Source organism: Molossus molossus, unplaced genomic scaffold (genome assembly GCF_014108415.1).
Source record: "Molossus molossus isolate mMolMol1 unplaced genomic scaffold, mMolMol1.p scaffold_m16_p_8, whole genome shotgun sequence".
Lineage (NCBI taxonomy): Eukaryota > Metazoa > Chordata > Mammalia > Chiroptera > Molossidae > Molossus > Molossus molossus.
Genome location: NW_023425402.1, coordinates 4952329 through 4979874, shown reverse-complemented (window position 1 = coordinate 4979874; position 27546 = coordinate 4952329). Strand labels below are relative to the sequence as shown.

General features: G+C 54.7%; 1 protein-coding gene across 1 annotated transcript; it reads right to left on the bottom strand.

Annotated features, from left to right (window-relative positions):
* Positions 1–140: 140 nt before the first annotated feature.
* Positions 141–26829, bottom strand: SYNGAP1 (synaptic Ras GTPase activating protein 1). The gene is made up of 19 exons (XM_036249309.1): positions 26568–26829; positions 23344–23465; positions 21036–21141; positions 14876–14967; positions 14360–14481; positions 12462–12615; positions 12165–12263; positions 9895–10521; positions 9614–9758; positions 9247–9391; positions 7515–7751; positions 7190–7391; positions 6809–6987; positions 6082–6123; positions 4624–5698; positions 4097–4270; positions 2154–2365; positions 1022–1112; positions 141–183 (listed from the first exon to the last, which is right to left on the bottom strand). Exons 1-19 carry the CDS (start codon positions 26632–26634, stop codon positions 169–171), a joined length of 3906 nt encoding a protein of 1301 aa, XP_036105202.1. The 5' UTR covers positions 26635–26829; the 3' UTR covers positions 141–168.
* Between the last annotated feature and the right edge of the window lie 717 nt (positions 26830–27546).

The following is a 27546-nucleotide window of genomic DNA, read 5'->3' as shown; positions in this document are numbered from 1 at the left end:
GGTATCAGGAGGGCAGGGTCTGTGGAGGTTCTCAGGTGTGGAGGGCAGCAGTGAGAGGGGAAAGGCTGTGGAGAGTCAGAGGGGAGTGGGCTTCACGACCAACCTGCAGTGGTCCGGAGTCACCTCCCCCTGTGTCCTCCGCCCGTGGTCAAAGCGGAACCAGGAGAATTACCTGATGAGGAGCTGCAGGGGGAGAGAGTGGGGTCATGGGGTCAGGAGCCTGGGAGGTGGTGGGGAAGCCTGGCCGTCAGAGCAGAAGGTGGAGGAGCATGGGTGGGAAAGTGAGCAGAGTTTGGGGAGAGCAAGGGGCAAGGGTGCAGGAGGGAGGTCCAGAGCTGGCTGGCGAGAAGAGGAGGAGGGCAGCAGAGAGGTGTAGAGCTGGTCAGGTGTGAGGACCAGAGGGGGAGATAGGCCAAAGGAGGCTGGACTGAAGCACTGAGGGAAGGGTAAGCTTACATGTGGGAGGGTTCAAGATCTAGAGTCAGGAGGCCTATGCGGGGGCTGCCCAGGAGTCCGGAAAATTGGGGAGCCAAGAGAACAAAGGATGGGGACCCCCAGTCCCCAGGGCACCATTCGGAGCCTGGGAAAACTAGAACTCATACTGCCCTATACTCTGTTCTAGTGAAATGCAGCTTCTAGCCCTCCTGGCCCCAGAAGCACTCCGAGGAAGCTGACATCCCTGACTAAACGGGCAGGCACAGAAGGGCACGGGTTCCGGGAACTGGGTGTGTCTGGGCAGAGAGAGTGAGGTTCTGGTAGATTCTGAGACAGACCTAAGTGGGAAAGAAAGGTGGAAAGGCACAGGGGGTGGGGCCGACACTGCCAGGAGTGACAAAGGCACAGACAATGGGATGAAGATGGGGTCACTGAGGGGCTGCTGGGAGCAGCCTGTGGACAAACGGAGGACAGTGGGAGAGACAGACAGCAATGGGGCTGGGGTGCTGGTGCAGTGAGTGCACGAAGGACCGTGGGATGGATGGGGATGGGACACGGAGAAGATAAATGACATTGTAATTTCCACCTGAGCGTCGAGCAGCCTCTTCTTGGGCTCGGGTAGCGGCTCAGCCATGGTGGGGTGGTCCCGGCGCAGCTCCTCCTCCACCAGCATCAGCCTGAAGGGACGGGCTTCAGTGGGGTTAGTGGCGGGCACTAACCTGCCCGTGGAACTCCTGACCCCAGGCACCCATGTAACTTTTGATCATTCTTCTCCCCTGCCCCCAGAATCCCTCCATTGTCTGTTCTTCACCTTCCCCTCAGGGACCCTCGTAGCTCCCTGCTAAGGACAGCTTTCTGAGCCTCACAAACCTCTACCATCCAGACAGAGGTCTGGCCCTCCACCCCCCCTTTCAGGACAGTGCCCTCCCAAAGACCCTCTGTGGTTGAAAGCCTGGCTCCACATCCCCATTCCACCTCCTGTACAGCCCCGGTGATGCTATCACCCAAGAGGAGTCTCTACAGTCATCATCCCAGCATCTACCTTTGGTAGAGATTCTCAAGGTGATTCTCATAAAGGCTAGCAATTAGAGAGCAGTGATTTTCAAAAAAGTTTCAAATGAAGCCTTGTTCTTCTAATTAACCTTACTCAAAAACACATTTAGAATGGAACAAAATGGCACTGGCCCTGATTGGAGTGAGGCCCAGGGTCCTTCCAGTTCTCAAGATAACTGAACCCCTTGTTGGGATGCCTCCTTTGGAGCCCAGGGCTCCATAAAGCAGTTGAGAATGTGCACAGACTTTATAAAAGGGATATTCCTTTTCTAACCACACACTTCCAAGGCTGGTGAGGGAGGGGTGACCCAGGATGGGATGGTCAGAGGCTACTCCGGCCAGGGATCCCTGACTAGGTTTGAGGTGAATAACATGGGCTGGGTTGAGTAACCAGTGGAGAGTCCCAGCCTAGGCTGGGTCCAGACACACAGTGGTGGTTGAACAGTAACAGGCACATTTTTCAAGAGCTTCAGAAGATCCGCTATCAGAAGAGAAGTCAGGGTGTAGTAAAGGGATACTTACTACACTAAGCAAGAGGTTTTTTCCCTTCTGGTGATGGGTAAGTGTAAGGAGTGGCCTTTCCTCATAATGTCTGGAGTTGGGGTCTGGGGGCTTTCTTCAGCCTCAGGCTCTCCCTTGCTACCCCTCCCCAGGCCGCCCCTCACCTGCCAATAATGCTCTTGATCTGCGAATCCTTCTCCACCTGCTGCTGCCTTAGCCTCTTCTCGCTCTGCTCCAGTCGAGCCTGATATTGCATCAGGATTTTGCTGGTCTGTTCTTCCTGGGACAGCAGTCTCCGCTCATACTCTTCCAGCTTCCGGTTGGACATGTGCAGCCGCTCCTTCAGTGAGTGGATCTCTTCCTCGTACTCCTTCACCTGCCCGCCGGGCACATGACCCCGCACTGTGAGGGGCACCCTGCCCTGACCCCACCACCCAGCCCCCAGCCCTGCCTGCAAAGCACGGCTGCTGCCAGGTGAAGGATATCCCAACCACCTCCATCCCTTTCCTTGCCTGCTGATCACGCTTACACACCCACTTTTTCAAAGGCCCTTCCATGGAGCTGAAGAGAGATCCCTTACAATGGAGCATGGTCACAGACTCCCACCCCAAGAGGTGTATACATGTCCTTTTATGCGCACCTGGACACACAAGGACCCATTCTGGAACCTTAGACAGGGACACAACTTGAATGACTGTACCCAGAAAGTAAAGCTAAAGTGACTCAGCCCTAACCCAGGCCACAGAGTACATGGGGGAGACCAGGAAAGAAAGACACTGGCTGGGGAGATGAAAGGCTCCACCCTGGGGACAGAGGGTCTGCTTCAGCTGAGTCCATGCTGGGAACCCACAAGCGCCTCCGTTGAAAATGACCCTGGGATTCTGAGGCTGGAAGGGCTCGGAAGACTCTTTATCTGCCCCGTTGGCTCTAAAGTTTGGAGCTGTGCTATCTAATACAGTAGCTACTAGCCACGTGCAGCTATTTAAAAATTAAATAAAACTAAAAATTCAGTTTCCCAATTGCACAGCCACATGTGGCCAATGGCTACCATATTGGACAGTGGAAATCACATTTCCATCACTTCAGAAAGTTGCACTAGACAGTACTAATCTAGAGCCTTGTTCAACAAAAATTTCTCATCTGAACCACAAAACAAAAACAAAAAAAACTTGAGAGACTCTCTTTTCTGAAGAGCATACACACATAACCAACCTCACCCTAGGGATTAGGAGAGATGTTAATGCACTACCAGTGGGAGTTTGCTGAACCAAGTCCATGTAAATCTGTCCCAACACTTTCCTATGCTCAAACACCAATACCCCCGAGAGACCACTCCAAATTGCAGCCATACATTCTCTACGTATAACCTACTCCTGCAGCCACGCTCTCCTTCAGGGTTCTTATTTATTTATTTATTTATTTATTTATTTATTTATTTATTTATTTATTTATTATTAAGTATGTGCCCCTAGCGCCGACGCTCCAACCGTTGAGACAAACCGGCCAGGACTCCTTCAGGGTTCTTGGAGCAATGGCTTCACCAAGGAACTTTCTGTTAAGTTTTGTGTGTGCGCCCCAGGGCTCTCACTGTCTTTTGCTCTGGGCCACCACCAGCTGCGTCTAGATGGTCTTTGCACACACAGACAACTTCACAACACCAACCTTCTGTCACCTATGCCCACGAGGCATTGACTGGGTAAAGCAGGTATCGCTTATAGTACAACTGCATCCCTTCTGCCCCTGCCCAACTTACTAGCTCACACTGCTAGTCAAGTAACTTTCCCTTTCCTGAGCGGTCACAGGATTCAGGGCTTGCATTCTCCCTGGGGAAGGACACGGAGGTAAGTCTACCATAGAACATGTTTCTCCCTGGGCAGTCTATGATGTGTCTAACCCACAAAATAGAGTTGGAACTGAATTTTCAACAGATTGGTTGTATCTGGTCTCCCCTAATAGACTGAAGGCTTCTCAAGACATGAGATCAAGTCTTTTTCTTTTCTTCCCACCATAACTACCTGATCCTGGATATTTCCCTTGGCAATGACAAGAGGCCTTCCCTGTGGGTAAAGGGAAGGACAGGGGCTTGGGGCTGGTAGGGCTGGCGTACCCTGTCCAGCCGGCTCTCATCCATCGACTTAGAGTACTCCTTGAGCTTGTACTCCTCCCGCTCGATATGGGCACTCTCGATGTCAGCCGACAGGTGAGGCATATTGGAGACCCAGGCTACCGTCCGCTCAGAGGCTGGCATTGTGGGATTCAGAGTAGATGGCGTCTGAGAATGCTGGGACAGGGCAAGGTGGGGGCAAGTAGAGGAAAGGTGGGAGAAGGCAGGGTAGGGTGCATTTAGAGTGAGCATTGCCAAGAGATGGGTCCCAGTCCTGTTCCCCTGCACTAGCTCTGATCGCTGTGTGAATGCTGTGCTGTGAGGGCACGGACTTTTGTCTGTTCACTGTCAAACCCACAGGGCCTGGAGCAGCACATGGCACAGAGCAGGCACTCTGCACACATTCGTTTAACAAGTGGAAGGAGGTGAGAAAACAGTAGCTTCAGACCACAAACTAATCTACCTCTACCTCCACAACCCGGTTCCTTCATCCCTTCTTCCCTCCCTGCTTTCCTCCCAGCCTCACCTACCTGCTTGGTGATGGAGGGCTTGAGCCCCCCACCCCCTCCGCCACCGCTGCCTCCGCTGCCCCCAATGCTGCCCTCCTTGCTGAGGCTCTGTTGCCGTGGACGGGCAGGTCCGTAACTCGGCTCCGGCGACTGCAACAGATTGCCGCTGGATGGCCGGGGTTTCTGGGCAGCGCTGACTGTCAACTGCTGAGACTTGCCTCTTTGCAATGGAGGCGGCTGGCCCCCACCACCCCCACCACTGCCCCCTCCGCCGCTCCCACCTCCAGGCCCTGAGGGAGCAGGCCTCTGGGGACCAATGGTGATCTGGGGAGGGGACAGCATGTGCTGCAGGTTGTCCTGTAGTGAGAGCTGCCGACGGGTGAAGTCAGTACCAGAGGGTCCAAACTCATCACTGTAGCTGTGACTGTGAAGGATGGAAGCGGCAGGGGGCTTGGGGACCCCTGAGGAGAGGTCCTCACTCTTGCTATAGCCATGGAATGGGGCAAAGGTGTCTCCAGGGGGCTCTCCACCTCGGTGGTGGTGATGGTGGTGATGGTGGTGATGGGAGGAGGGTGGACCGTGGCCACCACCCCCTCCGTGGCCCACTGGGGGGCCTGGGCCATCAGCAGCCATGTGGAAGAGCGGGTTCTGGAAGGAGAGGGGGATGCGCAGTTGCTGGGCAGGAACGCCGTCCGTGGTGACACCCATCTGGCTGAGGCGCATGCCAGCTGCTGTGATGGACGAGCCACTCCCCTGGGAGAGGCGTCCAGCGGGTGCAGGCCGCAGCCCCAAGGCGGCAGTCAGGGAGGCCTGGCTCGAGTGCAGCAGGTCCCCGACAGCTGCCAGGTTGGATACACTGCTGCTGTTGAGGCGGCCACCAGGCCCGTCACCCTGCAGATCCAGCATGGAGACACTCTTGTTGACACTCAGCATCTTCTGCTCCGGTTCTGTGATGTCCGAGCTGCTCGTGCAGTATGCTGGTGAGGAACGGGCTAGGGGTGGACGGCTTACATAGAACAGGTCTTTCCCCCCACCAGGGGGTGGTGGGGGTGGCTTTTCCTTGGTTGGGGAGGGGAGGCGAGCCATGTCCATAGAGCTGTCGGAAGGGAAGGAGCACACAAGCAGGAGGTAAGGCCAAGGCTACTGGCAGTTGAGCCTGCTGTGGTCTGGCACAGGCCTTGAGGTGAGAAGTGGGACCCTCAGGGAAGGGCTGAGAACTGGCAGTGGCAACTGGACAGGGCAGGCAGGGAGGATGGGGGGGGGGGGTGGGAAAAGGAAAAGGACAAGGCCCCTTCAGGAAGGGAGTAAGGCCTACAGAAGGGGAAGTGGGGGCAGCAAGTGGAGGGATGAGGGGCAAGTCTGGGCAGATATGAAGGAGATGAGGGTGCATGGAGGAGAAGAGGAGGAAGGTGAAGGCAACTGGAGTGGGAGATGGGGAGCAGACAGGAGAGGAGGGAAGGGGAGGGGAGAGCCCCTCACCTGTTGAGGCCTCGCGCCATGAAGGACTGAAGGTCGATGGAGCTGGAGAGAGATGGAAAGAGGGGCAAGCACAGACAGAAGGAGAGAGATGGGCAGAGGCATGGACAAATGGAAGGAGAGGCAGGATAATGGAATGGATGTGGCGTCATGGAGGGAGAGATACAGGCAGAGGAGTAAGCAGGTGATCATCAAAACTGTGAGCTGCAGCTGAGGTGAGCACCACCCATTGGAACAGCTGCAGTGGCTCAGGGTGCCCGGCCAGGGCCCAGGTGTTACTTCTCTAGAGCTGGGTCGTGAAGAGGTCTGTAGGGTTCTGGTGAGGGCTGGGGCAGTGCTTATTTCCAACTAGTAGAGATATTTTGAATGTATGGACACCACATGGCTGATCCAACATGTAATGGCTGAACCTCAGCTCAGGGATGGACATGCATGGGTGGGCAGGGGTATAAAGCAAGTCAGAGCTGGCAGTGGAACCCCCTAGGCTTACAAGCTGGAGCTGGAGGAGCCCCTGCACTTTTCTGGGACTCCACATGTCTTGCTCCTTCTGGCTTTAAAGGTTCACAGCCTAACCACTGACTGTACCTGCCTCCGTACCATTGTCTTTGACACCTGCTTCTTTTTCCTTTCTTTCAAGCCCCACAGAGGTGCACGTGGAGCCCCAGGAAATGTATTGGAAACAGAATAGTAGGGGTCCCAGGGCATAGGTGTGGGGTCCCACAGTGCTTACCTGTTGAGGTCCCGCATCATGTAGCCCTGCATCTCGGCTGATGGGCCCCGCAGCACCACGGGCTGAGGCCGGGGCCGCTCACTCTGGCGGCTCGGCTGCCTTTGGATATTGGGGTTCCTCAGAGCTGTGCTGATGTCATTGAGGAGCCGGGGCAGTGGGCCCAGCTTCAGGAGGGCTTCCTGGAAGGGTAAGGCTGTTATCTGGGGGCTAAGTGCCCAGCTCTGTGAGGGCCTCAGAGGGGTGGACGGTGGCTGAGCTGGGGGAGTGGTGGTGATGCATCTGGGAGCAGGCAGGGGAGAAAAGTCTGCGCGGGGGATGGTCTCTCAGGCCACAGGAGCCTCTGGAGACAACTGGGGACAGGGCAAAGGGGACTTTGCTGACCTTGCTGAGCTGGGGCAGCACCTCCCAGAGCAGGGCATGCAGTGTGGAGAGCTCTCGGCCCAAGTCGATGTAACCCTCAAAGCTACTGCTGTTGGTCAGCGTGTCTAGGTTGGAGATTTCATATAGGAACTGCTGCATGGAACCCCACTCCAGCTCCAGAAACTCATTCATGAATCCCAGAAAGTCCTCCTTTGAGGTAAACCTGGCCAAGGCATCCAGAAGGTAGAGGTCACACACACACAAGGCCTTACGCCCACCCCGTCTCAGGGTCTCTGGGGACTCGGGAGATCCTTGTTGCCCACCCCCAGCCTGAACCTCCCCTCACTTGGAAAAGTTGGCCAGGTTCTGGATGACCTTGGCGATGAGGGTGAGGGTTCGTGAGGTCTGCTCATCTGGGTACTCCTGCATGAGCCCAAAGAGACTGGGCGACATGATGGCTGGGCAGAGGAAGCGCAGGAAGAGCGAGGCGCTAATTAGCCTGTCAGCAATGTCCTCCCGACCCCGCTCTGCGCAGCGCAGTCGCCAAGATGCAAACACCTCCTTCAGCTCCCTCGGGAACACGCTGTAGGGAAGGGGCGGGGAGACAGAGAGAAAGAGAAAGAAAGAGAGAGACCAGGACTGAGCCCCAGAGACCCTCAGCTTCCAGGGAACATGCTGAGGGGGGTGGCAGGAGGTGAGGGTGTGGAAACAGGTGAGAGAGACAGGCAGGGAGGGACCGCAGGAAGAAGACAGGAGGCCGCTGGAAGAAGAGGGCTATGGCAGAGGGAACAGACAGATTAGGGGAGAAAAATGGAGCAGAGAAGGTGAGGGGAGAGAGACACGCGGGACAGGGGTTGTGTGAGAGAGACAAGGAGAGGAGAAGAAAAATAGACACCAGGGAGAGACAGAGATGGGAGAGAGATGGAGGGTCACTTGAGGTACAGGGAGCTCGGACCCCCCAACTCTTCTGAATTCCAGGGAAATGAGGCATGATCCCCAGTCCCTGGAATGGCTCAGAGCTCACTGCCCCCATCTCCCATCCGACGCTCCACTTTCATGTCCCACTAACACCTTAAACTCCAACTCTGGTCAAACAGAGCTCACCATAGCTTACACCTTCAACTGGCTCCTCCTCCTGGCGTCCCTGGTTCTGCCAACAAGGCCACAGGTCTCCAAACACCAGCCTCCTGGCTTCTTGAGTCATCCTCGACTCCCCACAGACACACCCCCTCCTTTCCAATCGGTTGACAACTGCTGTCGTCCTGTCCTCAAAGGGTCCTTCCCGCAGCCCATCTCTACTTTGTCTGCCACCACCCTGATCAGGATCTGATTTCCATGCCTGACTGGTCAACTGTAGCCCCCGACTATTCTGGACTTCATGCTCCCTGCTCCAGTCACCCCACCCCCACTCCACCTAAGGAGTCATCTCCTCAGTCATGATATATCTTGGCACCAGCACCACTAACATCCCATGACCTATGAGTGAACTCAAACTCCTTATTCTGACAATTGAGGCCTTCCAGATTCTAATTCTAAACGCTGTCCAAACACTGGTTCTACCACTCTTACTATGAGCCACGTACTCCATTAATGCTGTCCTAACTGTTGTCTCCCAAAAGCTCCTGGGCCTTCTCACTTTCATGCATGAGCCTTCTTCCACAGCCTTCTCCTGAAATGTCCTCTTTTCCCCACCGTACCCAAGTATCAGACTTGACCTAGTTTTCAAAGTCCAGCCCAGGAGGCACCTCCTGCACGAAGCCTTCCCTGCTTCATCTCAAAGCTCTGCCTTCTCTGACCTTATGTTACATTGGGGGAACCCTCACTTGGCACTGAACACATCCTATAACTGTTTTGTGGCTTTCATGTATCTACGTTGTTCCTACTCATTCTGGCGGGGGGAGCGGGGCTCTGAAGGCAGGGGCCAGGCCTCACTCCTCTCTGCCTGCTTTTAGAGCACTCAGCACAACACTTTGCCTGCGACTGGTCCTCAGTCCTCTTTGAGGATGGACAGATGGATGAACAGGTGAACACACGGCTCCCCCGACCCCAGCCCCCTAACCCAGCGTTCCCAGTCTCACCAATGGGAGTTGACCACCTTGCACAGGGCCAACTCACAGCACATTCGCAGGTTGGCCTGGTGCTCTGCCAGACTGGATGCCGTGCACTTGATGGGGTCCACCTCACAGTTCTCCTCAGACTCATACAAAGCACGAATAAATTCCCCTGGGAAGAAGCACAACGGGGGTGTCACACTCCAAGGGCAGGATGGGGCTGCTAGGTCGGGGGACTCTAAGAAGCAGGTGGTTGGATGCTGGTGTCCAGAAAGTCTGGGCTGAGAGGCATTAAGCCTGAGGAAGGGTGGACTTGAAGTCTGGAGTAGCAGGTTTAGGGCTGGGATGGACATCTGGCAGGTTTAGGAAGAAGAGACCTGAGGGTGGGCCATACCAATGGCATCCTTGAGGTATTTCTGACCAATCAGTCTCATGTACTCTTCTATGGCTTTAGTGGCGAGCGTGTTCTCGCGGAATATGAGGTGCTCCCGTTCCATGAACCGGTCCACCTCAGACATGGCCATGTCTGAAAGGAAGTCCTGGGACCCAGGAAAATCCAAGGGTCAGCCTTCATCCAACCCAACCTCATGAAGACAGAAGTGCTCTCCTCACTGCTTGCTCCCCCAAGCAAGTGCCCTCTCCCAGGTCACTTTTTCCTTAGGGCACAGCACTCACCTTGGCCTTGCCTGTACTCTGCAGGATATGAACCAGTGCACTGGCGACCTCCTCCTTGCCCTTGACATTCAGGGCAGGCTCCAGTACTGCACACAGCATCCGATAATGGTTGGTGACATACTCTGCAAACTCCTTATACAGCTCCATGGGCAGGATGCTCATTGTCTGGTAACGTGCTTTCAGCCGCACAGCTGGGCAACCTCCTTTGCCCTTGCCCCCTGAACCACCCCCTGAGCCCCCTCCCCCTCCTGAGCCCCCCATACCCCCAGAGCCCCCGCTGCCTGTCGGCAGGGTTACGGGGTACCACTGCTCTGTGAAGTGGCGCCCAGCCAGGGTGGCCACAGGCACAGTCACCAGGCCGACATAGCCCGCCTTGTCCTTCTTGCGCTTTTTGTCCGAGTCACGGTACAGATGCAGCCGCAGGGCACGGACAGCTGGCAGGTTGTTAAACTCGAAGTGCTCGCCCCAGAAGACAGTGTCCCCTGAGGCTGAGCGGGGCTTAGAGGTGGTACGCGCATAAAGCATGTCGTCCAGGCAGAGCTCACAGTAGTACCGCTTCTTGGGGGGCAGTTCCCGGGCCTCTATGATCCATAGCTTCAATACATTGTCCACCCGACGGCTGTTGTCCTGGCATAGTGGAGTGGGCATGGCGGGTAAAGGGGAAGGGTCAGAGACACAGAAACATCACAAGAGGAGATGCAGTGAGAAAGTGAGGCAGTGTGTGTGAGACAGCAATCAAAGCTGAGACGTTCACTTTCACATGGAACCTGTGAGTGGGATCTTATTTGGAAATAGGGTCCTTGCAGATACAACCATATTGAGAAGTGGTCATACAGGATTAGAGTGAGCCCTAGACCCCATGACTGGTGTCTATATAGAGAGGGACACTTGGAAATCAGAGACACAGAAGGACGCCAGCCTCGGGAATTCAGATGGAGGCAGAAACTAAACAGGTGCAGCTCAAGTCAAGGGGTGCAGAGACTGCTGGCGACCACCAGAGGCTCTGAAGAGACAAGAGTTCTTTCTAGAGCTTCTGAGGGAGCAAGGCTGACAGCCCCTTGATTTTGGATTTTTAGTCTCCTGAACTGTGAGAAAATAAAGTTCTGTTGTGGTAATTTGTTATAACAGACCTAAGAAATGGAAACAGTATTGGAAAACATTTTAAAAGCTAGAATAATAAACCAAAAATATTAAGGCAGAGTTTGAAGAGAACTGAGAAGTCCTTCAAAGACAATCAGAAGTTAATTTTAAAATAAAAGAATTGCATAAATACAGGATGGTGAGGCTACACTGTTAGTGTAAAAGCGCCTGGGGGATACAACCGACCACCAGATCGTGGGGAGGCTGAGGTGACACTGCACCATGAAAGGAGCATGGTGTTTGGACTGCATGGGTTAGATCGCATCCAGTGTTTTGGGTCTAGTTCTCTTTTTTTTGTTAATCCTCACCCAAGGATATTTTCCCACTGATTTTTAAAGAATGTGAAGGGAGGGAGGGACCGAGAGAAACATCGATGAGAGAAATACATCAATTGGTCGCCTCTGGCGCGATCCTGACCGACCCCATCTGGGGCCACTGATCAAACCTGCAACCCAGGTATGTGCCCTTGACTGGGAATCAAACCTACGACCCTTCAGTCCTCGGGCTGATGCTCTAACTGCTGAGCCAAACCAGCCAGGGCTTGGGTCTAGTTCTTTAAGAAGGACAATGAGAAACAAGGGTTCCTCCAGAAGAGGGCCACCAGGACCGTGAGCTTGCTGAAAAATGGGATACAGAGAACAGCTGATGGAACTGGGAGCATTTTTCCTGGGAAATATATGTCTTAGGAAAAACAGACTCATAGAATTTGTGAGCTAAAGGGTCCTTAGCGATCATGTAGTCCAACTCCACTCCCACTGTTTTACAGACAGGTCTAGACTTAACTGACACTTGTATGTGTCCTACAGAAATGTAAGCAGGGGCCGGTGACCACCTGTCAGGGTACTGGTGGGGCATTTCTGCTTGCAGGAAAAACAGCCCAGAGGACGTCTGGAGCCCCCATCAACTCTGTAAATCTATGATTTCTACAGTAAGGAAACATCATGAGGTAGAAAGAAAGGGAAAAGAAATGAAGGACTCAGAGAAAAATGGGGGTCACCTCCTTTTTATCCAGTTCCCTTCCACCTCAGTTCCCTCTTCCCCCAAGCCTCCCCTCCTTTAGCTTACCCCTCCAGCCAGCCCCCAGATTCCCCGTGGCGTGACCTTTGCCTTGTCCCCTATACTCCTGATACCTTGTTGGGTTTTACTGCTCTCTGTAGATTCTCGATCCATTTGTCCCTTTCGGCCGCAGAACGACAGGCAAAACATTTTGTTCCTGATGATGTTGTTACCTAGAGAGGGTTGTGGAGTTCAGATGGCACTGAAGAGGGGGTGACTCCTAAGGACTAGAGACTCCACCACCATATCTTCCTCCCTGCCTTTCTCCCAGCACCCAAAGGTTTCAGATTCCTCAACATCCCCATCTGTGCCATTTTCTCAAGGCTTCTGCGTCCCCACCCTCCATTACCCCAGCACACTAGACCCAATACCTCAAAACAGAACTCCTGGCCCAGGATGGAGCTGTGCACTGGCTTGATAATGGAATCTTCATCCAAGTTGAGCTCCAAGGCCTCAGCAGCACTGCTAGGACTCAGCAAGGACTCATGAGAGTGTGACTCCTTGAAGCTCTGCATCAGCCGGGCCCTAGCAGGCAGGAGGGTCAGGAGAGAGGATCAGGGCCCTGCTCTTACACACCAGGGCTTGCATCATCAGTCTGGCCCCAGGATGGAGACTTGGGGAAAGGGCCTCCTGAACCCCCTTCCACACAGACACAGACACAGAGAAAGAAAACAGCCTATCCCTGGGGAAAGACATGAGGGATGTGAGAAAAACCAGAACCCTTAAAGAAACCCCAATCACCCTCAATTCACACTGAGGGGTTGTGAGGACTCGGGACACACAGGAATATCTCAACCCAGAAATGGACCGTGGCAGAGAAGAAGAGAAGGGTGGGCCTGGGACACTTCTAGGTGGCCTCCGAAGTCCAGAGCCTCGATAGGAGGGAAAGAGCGGAGGTGCAGAGAACCAGAAGTGCGAAGATGTTCATCTGGGCCCGGCACACAGCTAGTGCTTACAAAATACTTAATAATTCAAAGGATGAATGAATGAGGTAAGAGGACAGCTTTAGCAGAATCAGGGTTTGTGGCGATTTGTTACAGCAGCCCAAGGAAACTACGGGGAAATCACAAGAAATCGGAGAAAGCTATGGGCAGAAACATGAGAATGAAGAGACTGAAAATGGGGACTGGAGAAGAGGAGCTAGGAAAAGAAGGAGAGGGGGAGGCAAAGGTATGTGCAGAAATACAGAGGGTGGGAGAAGGTGAGGAGGGGTAACTGGAGAGATGGATGTGGGAACAGAGATGGGGATAAGGGAGGAAATGGGGGGGGCAGAAGATAAAGGGGGCTAAGGGAACTGGGGGATGGGGGCACCGAACACCGAAACAGGAGAGTGAGCAGCATGAAGATGGCTAGGGGATGAGTAGAAAGCAGTAGGAAAGCAGGAGGGGGAGCTCGGGTGTGGGAGCCTCCATGAAGCTATTTATAGCAGCTCCGTCACTGGGCTCCACTGTCGTCAGCGCTACGCTCCCCCGGCCCCCCCCCCCCCCCCGCAGCCAGGAATACCATGTCCTCATCCCCCCCCCCCACCAGCCCCAAATCCAGCTCTGGTGACATGGGAGGGGGGCAGGGGAAGGTGTGACTCACCTATCCCAACCTCCCTACCTGCCCAATCCTGGGGGTGGCCAGACATGGGGGAAAGGAAGGACAGGGTTCTTCCTGGGGAGTGACTGGGTGAGGGGGAACCCCAAAGAGGGACCCCCAAGAAGCAGACAAACAGAAGCAGACATCAGATGTCCCTCAATCCCAGCCTCAGTGACAGTGCTCTGGACTTCTGTGAGGACTTCCTCCTCCCACTTGGATCTCAGGATTAACCCTAACCCTTCCCTCCCCAGCCTGCACACCTATGGCAGCCCCCCCTCACTGCCCTGCTCTCAGCTGTCCCCTCCCTCATCATTAGTGTCTGCCAGCCCCAGCCCCACTCCAACCTTCTGCCCTTCCCTCACCCCCTTCGACCTAGATCCCACTGCTCCTCCCCTGCCAACCCCCCGCCCCCGGACTCCCTAAGGGCCCCACACATCTTCTGCCCCTCCGCACAGCTCCTTCAAGGCTGGAGCCTGCCCTTCTGTGAGCCAGAAGAGTCCCTCCTTGGCTTCACCTTCATTCTGGTTCCTGCCTCTCTGCTCGACCTCTCCCAGCCCCTTACCCCGAAACATCCCTCAGCCAGTCTGAGGCCTTCCACCTCCGTACTCAGATAATCCCCATTCCTCAGATCTCATGGTAGAGCCCCCTGCATTGCAATCAACTCATCCCTCCCGTGCCAGCCCTGTACCGGTCATGGTCAGCACTTCTGAAGCGAGGCAGGATCTGGCGGAAGCTGCTGGTCCGGTCAAGTTTGGGTTGTGACTTCGTGCGTTTGATGGAGCTTTTTAGCCTCCGGCTCAGGAAGCCTTGCTGGGGGAGGGAAATGGGGATGCGGTGGGTTGAGGCAGGGTCAGTTCTAGCTGCTCAGCCCTCAGCTGAAGGTAGGATGGGGGGAAAGGGAAGTCTTTAGAGGCAAGGAAAGGGGGATAAGAACCCTGCTACCAGTTTGTCTTCCTTTGCTCCCACGGGTGCGAGCACATACACAAACACACACACACACACACACCAGCTTGGAGAAGGTGGGAGGGCTGGTCTGAGAAGCAGGGGGGCAGAGCCAAGAAGGGGAAAAGCAAAGAGGTGGGGAGTGTCTCTCTTTCTCCCTCCCCGGCCCCTTCCGCTCCTGTCCCTTTTATCAGAATCCTGGGGCTCCAGCTGGGACTGGGGGGACCCTGCTGAGCCACATTTGGCAAGCACCTGCACTCACCGAGGGCCGGAAGGGCGCAGCGGGGGCGGCCTCCATGCTGTACTGCTTTCCCCCTGGGACGCTCTTCCTCCTCGAGCGACCCAAGTGGTATTCTGGAGGACAGGAAAGGGCCAGAGGGAAGTTGGGGAGAGGGTCGCCTTCAGCTCAGGCTTCCACCCCTGGCCCCAACACATTCACCCGCCGCCCTCGGTCCCTCACTCCAGCCTCACCTACCCCCCGGAAAGCAGCAGGAAGAGCAGCGACGGCTGAGAGGCTGGCGGCGGGAAGAAGGGGGCAAGGAACCCGAGCAGGAGCCCCCTGAGGGGGATGGGGTAGGAGGCCTTAGGCCCATGACTGGGGCTTGCAGTCAGTACAGGGACATGGCTGAGAGGGTCAGTAAAACCCAAATAATAAAAGACACAGATCCACAGAAGATAGGTCCTTGGCGCCCACCCCCCCAGGAAGAGGCTAGCTGGAGGGGGAAGCTGGATTAAGGTCATTGCCCATAGGCAAGCTTTCCTCTTCCCTCAGCTGGGCACATCTTCCACCTGCCCCTCTCCTCCTGGAACCCCCGTCTGTCTGGAGGGCCAGGGCTGCCTTCCATGACCCCCTCCCGGGAGTGGAGGGGGAAGTCTTGGAAGAGACCTGTGAGGAGTGGCAAGGGAAGAAGCCTGGGGACAGAAAATTCAAGAGATGGCCAGGTAGGGGGAAGGGAAAAGGGGCTGGTTCCACGTGCACTGCAGTGGCAGGGACTGAGAAGGGAAAAGAGAATGCAGGGGAGTGGGGAAAATGGGCAGTGGGGGTTGAGGGACTCCCAAGTGAGGGTAGGGAGAGGAGGAGGAGGGGAAGTGAATGCGGATGAAGCCCAGGACTGCCAAGAGTCTAGAGGGGTGGCAGCTCGGAGAGGAAAAGCTGAGGCTCTGCTGGCTGAGAATTTGGGGAGGGGGGCGAGAGGCTAGAGAAGAATGAAAGTGGGGGATGCCAAGCTCCGGCTCCAGCTCCAGAATGGCTGCCCAGGCCTGGGCTCCCCCCTCAGCCCCACAGTCACCACTGCAGCCAATGGGGGGGCAGGTGCTGCATCAGGGGCGGGGCTACCATCTCCACGGCAACAAGAAGCTACTGGCTGGAGGGGGTTGGACCAGAAGAGCTGCCAGTTAACCCTCTAGATTCCAAAGCAAGGGAGGACCACAGCTACATTTTCACTGTCTGCTTTCAGAATAACAAACTGTCCTAGAATCAATCCTCAGGTTCTCTTTGCCTCTAAATCCAAGTGTTAGGAGGTCTTCCCACAAAAATGTGGATCCCATGACATGGGAGTCCTTGTCAGTCCCTCAGGAGTACATGTGTGAAGCACAGAAACATACACTGTGCTGTGGGGACACAAGTATATGAGAACCACAATGAAATCTACATAGGGATCTAGCTGCTTAGAAGGTGTACAGACAACAGTGAGCAGGGGGTGCTGCCGATCCACAGTCAGATGCTGAGGCCCACATACCCCCCTGGTACATGCTTAGACATGTGTGAGCATCACAACACGAGACATATGTGGACCCAGACACTCACATGAGAACTGCTGGTGTGGATGTGTGGCCCGAGTCCCTGGGGCAATCAGGGAGGCAGCACATTACAGAAATGGACATTTAACCCTGAGACACACACACAACCATGATACATGCTTGAATGCACCCTGATCCTGACCATATCAAGGTATCCCTGAACTCCCCAAGCACAAACATCCTTCATTCACATGAAAAGTACAACTACATTCACTATTTCAGGACAATCCTTCCTCTCCCCCAGCCCTTCCCCAACTCCAACACAGGCATCCGTGATTGCTGCCAGAATAAAGAAAAAACAAGGAGCAAATGTGTTAACTATCCTTCTGTTACACATGCATCTAAGGTCTCAGGATATCTTTGTTCTGGTCTCTGCATTTCTCAGGTATTGGTGCCTCACTCTCATTCCAGCTCATGGCCTAGCTCAGCCATCATTTTCAGATGCAGGCTCCTCTAATAAAGGCATAAACTTTAAATCCACTAAAATTTTGCTCCGGAACCAAAGAATTAACAGAAGGAGAACTAATTTGCTAATTGGCTCACTTGGTTCTTGGAAGTAATATAACTTTACACATATTACCAGGAATTAAGATCTATGAACTTACACATAAGTCACAGGTACAGAGACATATAGGCTTACAGAGACTCACTGCCACAAGGATAAAGAATAGCAGAAACATAGGAAAAGGGGGCAGAGTGACCGAAAGCCAGAACATTCTGTTATTAGTGCCACATGCAATGACACATATAGAAAGCATAGCACACACCCGTATACACACACACAGCAAACCTTATCCTCATACACTGTGATCCTGGGTCTCCATGTCCCATCCCTGCATGACATATACACACATGCACACACATAACAGCCACCTACACAGACCCGTAACACAGGCATTGTGCACACACCCACACATGTACACACCCTGTATACACACACAATTGCTCTCACACGCACACACAGCAAGAGCTTGAACTCCCGCCTCTTCAACCTCTCTAATCTTGCCATCACCTACAGACTCTCCCCCTGCCTTGCAATCCCCTAAATTCGGAACCTTCCCTTTGGCCTTTCTTCCTTGTCACACCCAGCTGGCAGCTCATATGGGGAGCCAGAGGAGGGAGGTTGGCAGAACAGGATGAGGAACAGAGTTGGACAGAGAGCAGAGAAATGGGGCTCAAAACTCTATGCTGGGGACAGGAACCTATAATGACAGTCCTGCCGTGAGGCCTCACTGAACCAGCCTCCATGCCTAGGTGGCCTCCCTGATCCTACAGGGCCTCCATGAACCTCCTGTCTTCTATCTTCACATTCTTCTCTCAGAGGTCACTTTACCCAAGGCCTGACTCCCCCTCCCCCAACCCCCAGGCCCCTTCTCCACCCAGTTCCCCATCCTAAACTCTCTAATCCTCTCTTCTCTCTTCCAAATCTGCTCTTCTCCCACATTTGTAATCTCCAGCTACTCTTTCTCCCTGGCTCTCTCTTTTCTCTGCTTCAAGCCTCTGTTACTCTTCCTCTCCCTCTTTCTCCCCACTTTCCTCTTTACCCCACTCTTTTCTCTTTTCAGCTTCTCTGTCCCCACTCCCTTATCAAGTAGGGGCTCACATCTGCCTAGCCCAAATGTGTTTCATATACAGTAGGATTCCAAGGAACACACACACTCCCTCCCTCAACTTGCACACCACCCACATCCAGACACACCCTGGACACCCATGCTGGGACTGACACAGATACCCAGATCAATGATGGAACACATGCAAAGACACACACCTGCCACCAGGGACACAGAAAATCCTGCTCATACGGCCACACATCCCCACACACAGGAAACTAACCAGAGGTGAGCCCCAGCCAGGAACATGCATGCTCAGGGTCAGAGGTGACATGTACCAGTATGGCCACAGACCACCCCACAAGCCAGTGGCCAGCCCAGCAGCTCCCTAGACAGCAATAGGGCAGAGGCATAAGACAGGACAAGGTTTCCACTTGGCTGGGTGCACATGTGTGCAAGAGTAACTGGACCCCGTGTGCACCAGGCACTGACACATCAGGGGACACGGGTATGGGCACGAACACAAACGTGGACTCATGGGCTGCCGCCTCCACAGAGGAGCTCCAAGACCACCCCACACCGACCGGCCGTCGGCCGCCCCCGCGCGCGCGAGACCCTGGCCCCCACGAGGTCAAAGAAGGTCCCTAACCGCCCCCCCATATCCTTCCCCCCACCCCGCGGACCTCTGCTGCCCCCTCCCCAGTTACCATAACTCCCCCCACTCGGAAGATGCAGCGAGAACATGCAGAGGGAGCAGCTGCTGCCGCGGCGGCTTCCCCACCCCCTCCCCGAGCCCACGCACACGCGCGCCTCCGCCCCCACGCGCCCCCACGCGCGCTCCTAGTCCGCGTGGTCCCGCCCTTACCTTGCACCGCCCCCCGGGGGTGTGGGGGGGGTCCCCGGTGGGGGAGGGGCTCCACCCTGCGCGGGGGAGGGGCAGGGTGCGGCGGGAGAGGGGGCGGCGCGGCCCCGGCTCTCACCACCCGGCGTGGTGGGAGCGGCGGGAGCGGCGGCGGGGCCCGGGACGGCCGGGACGGCCGCGCGGTGACGGCCGCGGGAACGGCTCCTTCCGTCGCCGCTCCCGCCGCTGCCGCCGTTGCCCGGGCCCCGCCGCCGTTGCTAGGCGACCGCTGCTGCCGTGGCCGCCTCTGTCACGAGCCCCGTCGCCCGGAGACAGCGCGAGAGAGACGGGGGAGGGAGGCGAGGGGACCCCCCGAAACCAACCGGGCCTCCCACCATCCCCACCGAAGCACAACCCCTACCCCAAACCGTGGAGGGAATGAGGGGCGGCGGCTCCACCCAGCAGAGGAGGAGCCGCGGATTCCAATACCCCTCAAAGGTCCGGCGACCTCTCCTGGGCTTGAGAATCCACAACCCCAGCACGCACCTTCTCAGACCATGGCCCTCCAAACCCCTGTATCCCCTGCACATCCTCCATGCCCTCTACACATTCTACGTCCCCCTGAAAACACCAAACGTTCACCAGCTATCAACTCTTTCACTAAACCCTCCCCCCAAATATACATACCCTTGGACCCCCTCCCAACCCCTACTGTAACCTCCAGCTCAACAGCCTCCACATACCATCCCCAACTCCAAACACACATGGGTGCCTCCACACAGGAGACCCACACCAGAGACCCCAGACCCCAAGGACTCAGGGTAAAGCAGAAGATGAGGAATATGTGGGCAGAGGCACCAACCACAGGACAGATAAAAAACATGCTCCATGAGCACGTGACCATTCTGGCCTGGACACACAGGTGTTCACACATGCACACAAACCTTTCCCAGACATGGACATGATACACACAGATGTAACAGACATCACACATATTCTCTAAACACACTCCACCACCACCTGGTTTTCTTCACAAATATGTGCTACCCACACCACACCCATGGTCAGAGGTTTCCATGACAATGACACACATCCCTGGCCATCCACCCACCCAGGGTCCCAGAGCTGACCCCGCCCCCCCCAAGGCAGTGAGGCCTGGGCCTATCAGAAGAGTGATGAAGGGAGCCAAGAGACAGAGATAGGCCACTGGCTCTCTCTAAGGAAGAGAAACTGGAAGCCTGGATCCCTGAGGGGAGGGGAGCTGGTAGAAGAAAGAAGTCACCAGGGGTTGGAGGGCAGGGGGAGATGGAGGACCTGGATCCCTGGTCCAGGAAGGAAATGCAATGGTATGGGGCAGTGGCAGGGGGGTTTCCGGGGGCTGAGGGTGTCTCTCTGCACCTTGGCTGCAAATCTGTTCTCTGCCTTCATCTCCCCTCACTGTTCCCATGGAAACCTTTTAAGCGAACTTCTCAGGAAGACAAAAATCTTTTTTTAAATGACTAAAGAGGGGGGTGGAGGGGGGCAGAAAGAGGGAGGGAGGGGAAGAGACAGATGGAGAGAGAGAGAGCTGGAGAGACAGACTGAGCAGATAGCAGATAGCTCTACAGACAGACAGAAAGGAGATGAGATGAGGAGTTCCACCGGGAGCAGAGTAATCAAGAGGGGTAGAGAAAATAAGGGAAATCGGGAGGAGAGAAGGGGAATGAGAGAATTGCAGAAAACAGAAGCAGTTGATGAAAAGAGGAAAAGGGGGGGCAAGAAAAGAGGGGAGGGCCCACAGGCCAGGTCTGAAAGAATCAGGAAGGTGGGGATGGGGCAGAGGTGGGGGGTCGAGTGGGGGTGGGAAGGGCAGGAACTAGGGTATTCTCTCCAAGATCTCGGTCCAAGGGCTGGGAGGGGCAAGGGCACGAACACTGGAACAGGAAGCTAAAGATCTAAGGAGACTATTTTTACAAGCACCAGGAAAAGTCAAACTTCTCTGTTGGAGGAAAAAGGGAGCGAAACAGCATGGACTGTCACCTACAGCCCCGGTCCCGCTCCAGATCCCAGAGGAGAGCACCTTCTCCTCCCAGGCTCCTGCTCGCAGATCACGAGACCGTCTCTGCCTCCTCCCAGCCCGGGACTGCTCCCTCAGTCCCCCGACTTCCCCCGCCCTAGCAGCCTGGTCCACCTTCAGCCTTCTCCCCGCAACTGGCGACCGTCGGGGCACCAGAGCTGCGCGGCCGCCGTACCATGCTCGCCGTGGGGCCGCCCCTCCACCGGCACGGAGACTGTGCGTCTCAGCAGTTTGTTGCGGCTGGAGTCGCTCCTCCGGTCCCGAATCAGAAGGGGGTGTATCTAGGGGATGCGGGGTGTGTCAGAGCTCACCGGCCCCGGCAGTTCCACCTCTTTCCCTCCCCCACCAATCAGGCTGAACCTCCCCTTCCTTGGAGCCTGCCAACCCCTGCCCCTGCCCCTCGACACTTTTAAGTGTCTCTGGGTGAGCTGATTTCTCTTTCCCTTCTCTCCCAGTCTCTCTCCTTCATCCCCTCTTGTCTCACTCTCCTCTCTTCTCCCTCCATTTCTTTTGAAACATCCTCCAGGGAATTCTCCCAAACTCCTGCGGAGTTTGCTGCTCCCTGAATCCACTTTCCCCTTGACCTTCAGGTCCTCCATTCTCCCTGCTTCCTCCCAATCTCCCACCTCCCTCCCCGCCTTCCCTCCCTCCGTGCCTGTCACGGGGGTAGCAGAAATTGCATTTATAATCAGGATCCACAGCTTGTCTCCCTCCCACGCCCGGCTTGTGGCCATACTGGGACCCAACCTCCCCACACCCCAGAAGGCTTGGTCACCTCCCCCTACCTTTCATCTCCTTCCACTGCCCCCAACTCAACCTCTCACTTCCTTTCTTCCCTTTAGCCATTACTTCTCTCTGAGCCCCTTCCCCATCTACCCTGTGCCGCCTCTTTCCCAGCCTCCCTTTCTCCAACCCTCCAATCTCCTTCACCTCTCCATGGGAACCACCTCCACCCTACTGGTCCCCAGCCCCAGTTCCACAACCCATCCAGTTCCAGCCCCCTGTGGCCCTACACACTGTTCTTTTTCCCAATTCTATCCACCCCTGCACCCCTCCTACTGGGCTCTGACCACTTGTGTTGCCCCTCAGCTTGCTGGCCACCAGTCCCCTCAGTCCCCTAGACTTGTCCCCACCTCTGTCATTCTTTCATTACCCCATCCATTGTTCTCCCTCTTTATCCTCACACCTCATAACAGTCCCCACTCTTATTGGTTCTGGTTTCCCCAATTCATCCTGCAGATCCCAAACCCTTGGTCAAGGCTGGTGACCACTAGTCCCCCAATGCCTAAAACTTTGACTACCCAAACCACCTCTCCCTTTAAAGTCATCCTTCTCCCCTAGATACCTCGACTTTACTCCATGGCCTGAAAGCTCTCTACCCAGCCATCTCTCCACATTCTCACTTGCACACCCCCCCCCTCAGGTCCCTCAAAACCCTGCTTAACCCCAACTCCAATTCTAACCACAACCTCCCAACAGATTTTGGGGCACATCTCTCACCACCATTCTGGTCTCATAGGCTAGCCTTTCACTCTCTAAAGCTGGTCCCCTAAATCACCTCACTCCCCGAATCACACCTCTGGGCACCCACCCTTCATATTCATATCTCCTGTTTCTTCTGATGGACCCTCCACTGCTGACCCGGCTCCCAAATCTGAACCCACACTCTCCTGGCTCTCTAGTCACCCTGCATGACAGCCACCTCCCACAAAAATCCTCCACTCTTTTCATGTCTTTCGCTCTGGCCAGTCCCTGCCCCTATTGCACTCTTCTTACTCTTTTAGACAACTTCCCATATGCCCAGTTCCCCTCATGCCCAGGCATCTCCTCCCTTATGTTCCTTCCTGATGTCCCTGGCAAAAGCCCTCTCAGTGTCTGTCTAAACCCTGATCTCAGGTACCTTCCCAGTCCTCACCACTCTCCCTGCCAAGATCCACTGACCTCTGTCATCTCTCCCAGGACCTCCCGCCCTCTCCATTTCCCAAAGACCCCACTCTCCCCTGCCTTTCCTCTGAGTTCCCCAATCCCCATCCCTGCTCTGCCTCACCATGGGGAAAGGACTAAGAGTGGTGAGTCCTGCTCAGTGAGAGAAGAGGAGGGGTTCCCGAGGGTCACTTTGGAGGTGATCCCTCCATAGCAATCCCCATTTCTTCACCCTTCAGTTTCTCTTTCCCATCCTAACCTATCCCACAATTCAGGCAGGTGAAAACAGGAGGCACCGCCAAATCTTCAGAACCACATCCCCTCCCCAGCACTGCACATGACCCTCAAAGACCTCCTTCGCCCAAGTCAGTGAATGCTTGCCCCCTTTCACGTGCCCGCCCAGATTTCAGTGGCCACCCTCATCCCACCATTTGCAAGTACACTTTTGTCTGTCTTCTCCAAGTCTCTCGCCCTTTCACCAATGGGGATTCTCCCTATCTTTCTCTCTACATTTGCCCACACTACCCAGGGTCTTATTCCGACCTTCCCACCCTGCTCACCTCATCCTCATCCAGCATGAGAAGCTGGTTCCCCGAGATGATGCAGAACCGAGGGTTCCAGCCAGGACGATCATATGGGGAATGAACGTATTGGGTTCGGTGCATAGGGGGTCCCCGTACATCTGGGGGACAGAGACACACAGAAACAGTAACGGAGGTTCTATGCATTTGGAAGACAGAGGCCTAAAATGGTAAGAAGAGAGTCCACAAAGGGGGAGAAGGGGACCCCACCTGCCTTGAGATCATAGATGGGGGTGAGGCACCTGATAACTTTAAAAGAACAAAAAGTAAATCTATATCTGGGGGAAAAGAGGAATGGGAGGGGAATTATATTATAACAGAGAGGGTATACGTTTGGAGACAGAAAAAGGTGAAGGAACTCTCCATCCACTTCAAAAAAAAAAAAGGTGGAGGACAGCTAAACTGGCAGAAGAAAAACACACAGAGAGATTGGTGGCAGATGTATGGAAAGAGGGAAGACATCCAAATAACTGAAGACAAGAACCAGGAAGGTGACCCATCTGTAAGAGAGTAAGAGGAAAGCTATATAGCTGTAGAAAAGAAGGATGGGGGTGGAGTATAGGAACATGTGGGTCATAAGACTCTGAAAGCTAAACATCTGGAAAAGAAAGAAAATGAGGGAGCTTACCTGTTCAGAGTCAGACATGAGCAGGTCTCCCCTCCTGCCTTTCCTCTATCCTCTGCTCCTTCCTCTCCTAGCCCAACCCTGCTCATCCTTTGGGGAAAGTTCTGGTTCTTTAGGTGGAAGGGTGAGAATGGGTCTTGTCAGCATCTGGCTGTGAAGGGGCCGGGGAGTGAGAATAGAGACTGAATTGAACTCTTCCCCCACTTCAAGCTCAGAGGTAAAAGATTTAATACCCCCTTCCCCACCAAGTTTCCACAGAAAGATGGAAGCCAAGTCCAAGAGGTAAGAAGCTTCACAAGGCACAGTGAGGGGATGAAAGAAAGAGGGGAGGGAGAATGGGAGATCCAGTCCGGTGACATAGAGCGAGGCTCTGAAGACAGGAGCTGGGGATGGGGACAAAACTTCTACAAAAGAACAGTAGACCAAGGGTTGCCCATGCTCAAAGATGCCCACGGTCACCCTTCACCAGTTCTGCTGTTCTTCCCATGCTATCATCCCTGAAGACTGCCTCTTCTTTAAACCCCAAAGCTACACACCATCACAGGGACACAGGGGACAGGCCCTATGGAAGTAAGAGGGAAATCAAAGTGACAGAAAATAGGCTTAAGGTATCCAAGTGTAAGAGAGTTTAGAGGAAGAAACATCAAACTCTGTCACCTTTACAAGATAATTAATCATGGATGTATTGCAGGAAAAGAACTGGTCTTTGAGCTTCATTCCAACTGAAGCCCTGAGTAGGAAAGCTCTGAAAAATCCAGACCCTTTCTGTCTACAAATATGCTCTTCAAATTCACCCAACCTGCAGATCAGAGTCAGACATGAATCCCCAGAATACAGGTATCTAGAAATCCCAGTACTTCGCAGCTCTCACTACCTCCATGCCATCTCAGACCCTGTAAGCAGTGCCCTCTGGATCCGGAGACCAAGGCTGTGAGACTGCAGACAGTGCAGGCCGCATGCCCACTGCACTCGGGCTCTGAGGACCCCCAGAGGGGGAGTCTGTTGATATACCTAGTCATTATGGGAGGGACTGGTTCAGGCTGCAGCCACAAGGAGGCAGGTTAAACTTCAGGGGGCACCTTCTTCCTGGGAGCAGGGAAGGACACAGAGAACTCAGCTTAGCAGCAACTCTGGAAACACACACACACATCGTCTGGACTTAAGTAAGGATGATTCTGGGAGGCAGATGCAAGAGAAAGAGGAACACAGCTGAAAAAGGGAAAATCCCACAGTGCTCAGATGGAGGTCTCTTGTGGGCCCTGTTCCAACCACCAAAACCTGTGTCTTTGTACCCCAAATCTCCAACACCCCAGAAAGTAGAGGAGACAGAAAAGAGGAACGGGTCATAAGAGGTTGAATATTGGGGTAAAACGGGTAGGCACAGATTTGTGGTGACAAGATGTGGAATGGGGTAGGGAACAGGATGAGCTGGGGGACAAATAACACGGATGGATCTAGGAAAAGAGGAGGTAGAAATGACAGCCAAGCGCTAGTGCAAGAAAATATACCAGAAGGGTCTAACTAGACTGGGGCAGAGGAAATGAGGTGGACCTAATAAGAGTACTAGAACAAGGGGGCCAAGAAGGAGGGGGTGACAAGGTGGAAGAGATATTAGAGAGCTACCAGAAAGAAGAGAGGGAGAGAGAATGGATACCAGAGAAGGGACTGATATAGGGGAAGGACAGAAGGGGGACTCATATAAGGAACGGACACCATATGGGGGGAAAGATATAGGTGATGGACACCAGAGGAGGGAGGGGGAAATGGAAATAAGGATTGAGGTGGGGGAGGGGAGTAAAAGTGGTGAAGTGAATGGAGCAGATAAGACCCCCAAGGTTACATTACACTGGTCAAGGGCCTTAATGAGGGTCAAAGTCTGGGCAGTCTAACCTACCCTCCTACTCCCATCACTCAATCTTGTGTTGCCCACCTCCCCCCTCAACAAACACACACATATTTGGCCCTCCCCCTGCCCTGGTCTCTCCTCCCCCAACCCTTTCCCTCTCCTCTCTTCCCTCCATCTGGACCCTCTATTCCTCCCCCCACACACACACACACTGCCTCCCTCTCTCTCCATCTGTCCCCTTCTTCTCTCCCTCCATCCTCTTCTCTTTTTCTACCCCTTTCCATTCTCTGAGCACCCCCACCACATTCTGACCCCCCACCTTCTTGGCTTCTCTTTGCAACCCTGTTTTTATTCCCCCTCCTAGCCCCTCTCGTCTCTGCCCTTCTATTTCCTTGATATTTTCCTCATTTCTCAGCTCCCACCTTCAGATGATTTCTGCAGCTCTTCCTCTAACCCTATCCTATCTTCCCACCCTTTCTGGCCATCTCTTCTTTCCCCTTCATCATTTTCACCTCAGCCCCCTTTAAGGCCTGCTTCCTGGCCCCTCCGGTCCCTATCTACCCCTGTCCTCTGGCCTCCAATTCCTCCTTCCTCGTTGCTCCTATCCTGCCTTCCCAGTCCTCCTATCTCCCTCCATTTCAGCTGCTCCCCTTCCTGGCCTCGGCTCTGCCCCCTCCTCCGCCCTGCCCCTCCCCCCTTTACCCCCCCGACTGCCCCCCCTCACCACCGTACCTCTGAAGGGGGCATAGGACATCGCGGGGATGCTCCCCCGATGGATGGAGGCGCGAGACCTGCTCATCAGGCCTGGGAGGGAGGGGGCGGGGGACGGGGGAGAAAGAGAAGAGAGAAAGAGGGGGAGAGAGAGGGGGAGAAGGAGGAGGAGGTGGAGGAGGAGGAGAGAGGAGGAGAGAGGAGGAGAGAGGAGCAGAGAGGAGCAGAGAGGAGGAGAGAGGAGGAGGAGGAGGAGAAGAGGAGCCAACGGCAGCAGCGGCAGCCGGGAGAGAGGGGGGCGGGGGAGTGAGCGAGAGAGAGAGAGAGAGAGAGAGAGAGAGCAGGAGGAGGAGAGAGAGAGACTCTGCAGCCCCCACCCCTACCCCGTGAGAACCGGAGAGACAGAGACCCGACTCAAAAACATCAGAGAGAGAGAGGACAGTTCTAAAGATGCAGACCCCAGGCCCAGGGAAAGACACCTTGATGCCAGGGGGGTGAAGGCGGGGGTATTCTGAGGCACAGATCCAAAATCTAGAGAAAACAGACCTGAACCTCACGGGGGAAAAAAAAGGAAAAAACAACCCCCCAAAATCCAGATCCCCATGAGAGAGGGGGTCAAAGGTCAAAATCTGAGCAACCAGTCTCAAAAAAATTTTCCATAGCCACAGAAATCTTACTCTAGACTAAATGGTAATTTCAGGGACCAAGACCAGGGTCCTAGACCCAGATTTAGAAAGAACCCAGACCTAGGATTATAGAACTCAGACTCAGCGAGATACCAAAGACCCCAGATTTAGGTATCAGAGACAGAAAACTCCAGACCTTGGGCTTGGGGCAGGAGGGGAGTACAAGGGGGAAGGAAGAGATGGAGAGACACATACAAAGAGAAGGAAGGAAGGAAGGAAGGAAGGAAGGAATGAAGGAAGGAAGGAAGGAAGGAAGGAAGGAAGGGACTCAGCTAGTGCGGAGATGGAGAACTCAGGGACCCCAAATTCATAAA

Bases quoted from the DNA above. Each gene is read 5' to 3' on its own strand.
- SYNGAP1 (XM_036249309.1), bottom strand. From the start codon at position 26,634: ATGAGCAGGTCTCGCGCCTCCATCCATCGGGGGAGCATCCCCGCGATG. The intron at 14,968-21,035 runs GTACGGCGGCCG...CCTGTCCTCCAG, and splicing joins GCGGCCCCACGGCGAGCATG to AATACCACTTGGGTCGCTCG. The intron at 2,366-4,096 runs GTACGCCAGCCC...CCCGGCGGGCAG, and splicing joins ATGAGAGCCGGCTGGACAGG to GTGAAGGAGTACGAGGAAGA.